The sequence below is a fragment of the Lygodium microphyllum genome, chromosome 8, assembly GCF_053477565.2.
Source record: "Lygodium microphyllum isolate KBCC chromosome 8, Lygodium_microphyllum_v1.1.10, whole genome shotgun sequence".
Classification (NCBI taxonomy): domain Eukaryota; kingdom Viridiplantae; phylum Streptophyta; class Polypodiopsida; order Schizaeales; family Lygodiaceae; genus Lygodium; species Lygodium microphyllum.
This window is the reverse complement of record NC_141142.1, coordinates 39046466-39049972: the sequence shown is the minus strand read 5'-3', so window position 1 is coordinate 39049972 and position 3507 is coordinate 39046466. Positions and strand designations below refer to the sequence as shown.

Here is a 3507-nt window from a genome sequence, read left to right as displayed (position 1 = left end):
AATTCTCTTTGAGCTACCTTGTTATAGACTCCAAGGCTTGAGACTTTACAAGGTTCATGAAAAATGTTCTTGTTACCATAAAAAATCTTTAACTTAAAAATTGGAGGGTTTTTAAGTCTAATTACATGCATTTATCATTTTTATGATTAAAAATAAAAAATATTAATAAAATCAAAATTTTGTCACATAAAACCTCGGTTTTCTGTGAACACTCCTCCGAAGCTGTCAGGTCGAGCTTCACTGTCCTCTTCTACACACTAGAGAGCGCAAGGTTGCAAGGGGCCATATTCCCAATTGCACAGAAAACCCTAATCTTTGGTCTGCTAAATCATGCCTTCTGTTGTGGTCTTTGATGCGAGTGATTGGAGGCGAGCTGCCTGCTATCGAGACCCTTGTCAGCCTTCTTCAGACATGCAGGCAGACGAAAGATATAGCCCATGCCAAGGAGATCTATACGTACTTGCGGGGGCACGGCCTCGAGTCGCATGCGATCCTCGGGAACCACCTGATACCCCTGCTAGCAGACTGCAGGCGTTTGTGCGACGCCCAACTCGTTTCCCTCAGCTTGCCTTATCTGAATGTGTTCTCTTGGAGCGCTCTCATTTGGAGCCATGTGAACCGCGGAGACGCTCCACAGGCCATCCTCCTTTATCACAAAATGCAAGAGGACCATGTACAACCTAACAGTCACACATTCGTTGCGCTGCTGAAGGCCTGTAGTACACTGGAATGTGTCGATCATGGCAGACACATGCATGCTGAAATCACCAAAAAAGGGCTGCACATAGATCTCATTGTTGGAAGTGCGATGATGGACATGTATCTCAAATGTGGACAATGTGGAAGCTTGTCTGATTCTCAGTGGGTTTTTGACAGTTTGCCAGATCAGAATGAGTACACTTGGAGTTCTCTCATTTTGGCCTACACCAATCGTGGGGAACTGCAATACACATTCCATCTCTTTCAGAAAATGCAAGAGGGCCATGTCCAGGCTAATGGCTTTACCTATGGGGCTCTTTTGAAAGCTTGCAGTAGGTTGCAAGATGTGGAAGCAGGGTATGAAATTCTTACAGAAGTATTCAGAAAGGGGCTGGAATTAGATGTTTACATTGGAAGCGCCACAGTGGATATGCTTGGCAAATGTAACTTGCTTGCAGAAGCTCGTAAAATTTTGGACAAGCTTCCTCTGCAGGATACAGTCTCATGGAATGCAATGATCGCAGTATATGTTGATCATGGACATGTTAAGGAAGCTCTGAGTTGTTACAAACAGATGCAACTTGAGGGTGTACCTCCAGATGATACCACATTCATCTGCAGCTTGAAAGCTTTTGGTATTCTGGGTCTGCTAGAGGGAATCCAAACTTTACATTCTGCAATTGTTAACAAAGGGCTCGAAAGAGCTCCTTTTATGACAACTACACTGGTAGATGTCTATGGAAAATATGGTTTGTTTGTAGAAGCACAACATGTTTTCGACAAGCTTCCATTAAAAGACGAGATCTTATGGAATGCAATTATTTCAGGATATGCTACACATGGACTCCTTAGGGAAGCCCTTAGCTGTTACAGTCAGATGCTGCAGGATGGTGTATCCCCCAGTGATGACACATTCTCTTGCATTTTACAATGTTGTAGCATTATAGGCTCTATAGATGTAGGTCAATTTTTACATGCTGATATAATAATTAGAGGCATGGAAACAAGCTTTTTATTGGCGACCATGTTGATTGACATGTATGGAAAGTGTGGTATGCATAAAGAAGCTCACGAAGTCTTTGACAAACTTGCTAATCAAGATGCAGTCCCATGGAATGCCTTGATAGCAGGATATGCTGAACATGGGCTTGCTGAGGAAGGATTGGTGTGTTTTAAGCAGATGCAATTGGAAGGTGTGTGCCCAAACTTTATCACATACCCTTCTAGCTTGAAAGTTTGTGGCATTGCAGGAGCTTTGGAAATAGGTCAAGAAATTCACACTGAAATCGCTAGAAGAGGATGGGAAAATGACCCTTGTATCACCAATGCGTTGATTGATATGTATGGAAAATGTGGTTCACTTCCAGAAGCACAAGAAGTTTTTGACCAGCCGCAAGTGAAAGACCATGTCTCATGGACTGCACTGATTTCAGGGTATATTGAGCATGGTTTTGGTGAGGAAGCACTGTATTTTTTTAAGCTGATGCGGGCCAGGGACATGTATTTTGTTGATTTCCCATTTGCTTGCAGCTTGAAAGCATGTGGCATGATTGGATCTTTAGAAACAGGCCAAGAATTACATGCTGAGATTATTCAAGGAGGGTTTGAAAGAGAGAATTCTGTGGCCAACATGCTGCTGGACATGTATGGCAAGTGTGGAGCACTCCTAGAAGCACGTGATATTTTAGACAAGCTGCCTACTCCAGATGTTACATCTTGGACTTCAATGATAAATATCTATGGTGAAAACCATTTGTGTAATATGGCTATGCAATGCTTTGAGAACATGCAAGAACAGGGCGTGAAGCCTAATGCTGTTACTTTCACATGTCTTCTTGCTGCATGCAGCCATGCCAGCTTAGTTCTGGAGGGCCACAAATATTTTAAACTGATGAAAGAACACTACAGAATAAAACCCATGCCAGAGCACTATGCATCTATGGTTGATCTTTTTGCAAGATCAGGATGTGTTTACGAGGCAAAGAAGCTCACTGCTGTGGTGCAGTGTCATCCTTCTGCTGATGCTCTCAGGAGTCTGCTTAGTGCTTGCAAAATTCATGGAGACGTTGAACTAGGACACAGGTGCTTTCAGCAGCTTGTGCAGATGACACAAGAAAATGCTGCAGTCTATTCTCTAATGGTAGACATTTATGCAAATGAAGGCAAACATTTAGATGCAAGTAAAGTTGAGGCGATGAGAAAACACATGGGGGTAAAGAAAATACCTGGAAGTGCATCAATAGAGGTTAACAGAAGATCACAGGAATTTGTGGTCGGTGGCGATCAAAGCAAGGACTCATCAACTGTATTTGAAACCTTTACTGCAACGATAAGGGAAGCAGACTACATCCCCAATGTAGAGTTGATATGACTTTTATGACAGATTTAAAGATGGAAGAATCAGCTTATTTGTGGCTGTTGCTTTTCAAGGATGATAATCTTAGCCAACAGGGCTCCTTTCTTATGTCTACTATCCCTTCTTTTTGATTTTCCTTTTTCTTCTCCTTGCAAATTGAACGGTTAAGATTTATCAGAAGGTATTGAATGTTGAGATATCGAGCTCCACTCGTGATATGCCAGGGTGACCGTTGTGCATTTATGTCACCGACTTGTCGGTTGTAGATGCGGTTGGTACACCGCCCATGAATAATAGCTACATGACAGCTATCCTTATCTACTTAGTTCGTGGCTCAGTTAGTATGCCACCTTAATTGAGTTTGGTTTGAGATCTATATATAGGGTTCATCTATTTCTTTGAATTAGAGTTCTTTTTGGCTTACACAACTAAGAAGAGAAAAACTGTTTTCA

The 3507-nt window shown here is 42.1% G+C and overlaps 1 protein-coding gene across 1 annotated transcript; it reads left to right on the top strand.

Annotated features, from left to right (window-relative positions):
* Positions 1 to 352: 352 nt before the first annotated feature.
* LOC148032176 (pentatricopeptide repeat-containing protein At2g03380, mitochondrial-like) lies at positions 353 to 3070 on the top strand. Its single transcript, XM_087683889.1, has one exon. The coding sequence runs from the start codon at positions 353 to 355 to the stop codon at positions 3068 to 3070; it is 2718 nt and encodes a 905-aa protein (XP_087540015.1).
* The last annotated feature ends 437 nt before the right edge of the window (positions 3071 to 3507 follow it).

Bases quoted from the DNA above. Each gene is read 5' to 3' on its own strand.
- LOC148032176 (XM_087683889.1), top strand. From the start codon at position 353: ATGCGAGTGATTGGAGGCGAGCTGCCTGCTATCGAGACCCTTGTCAGC.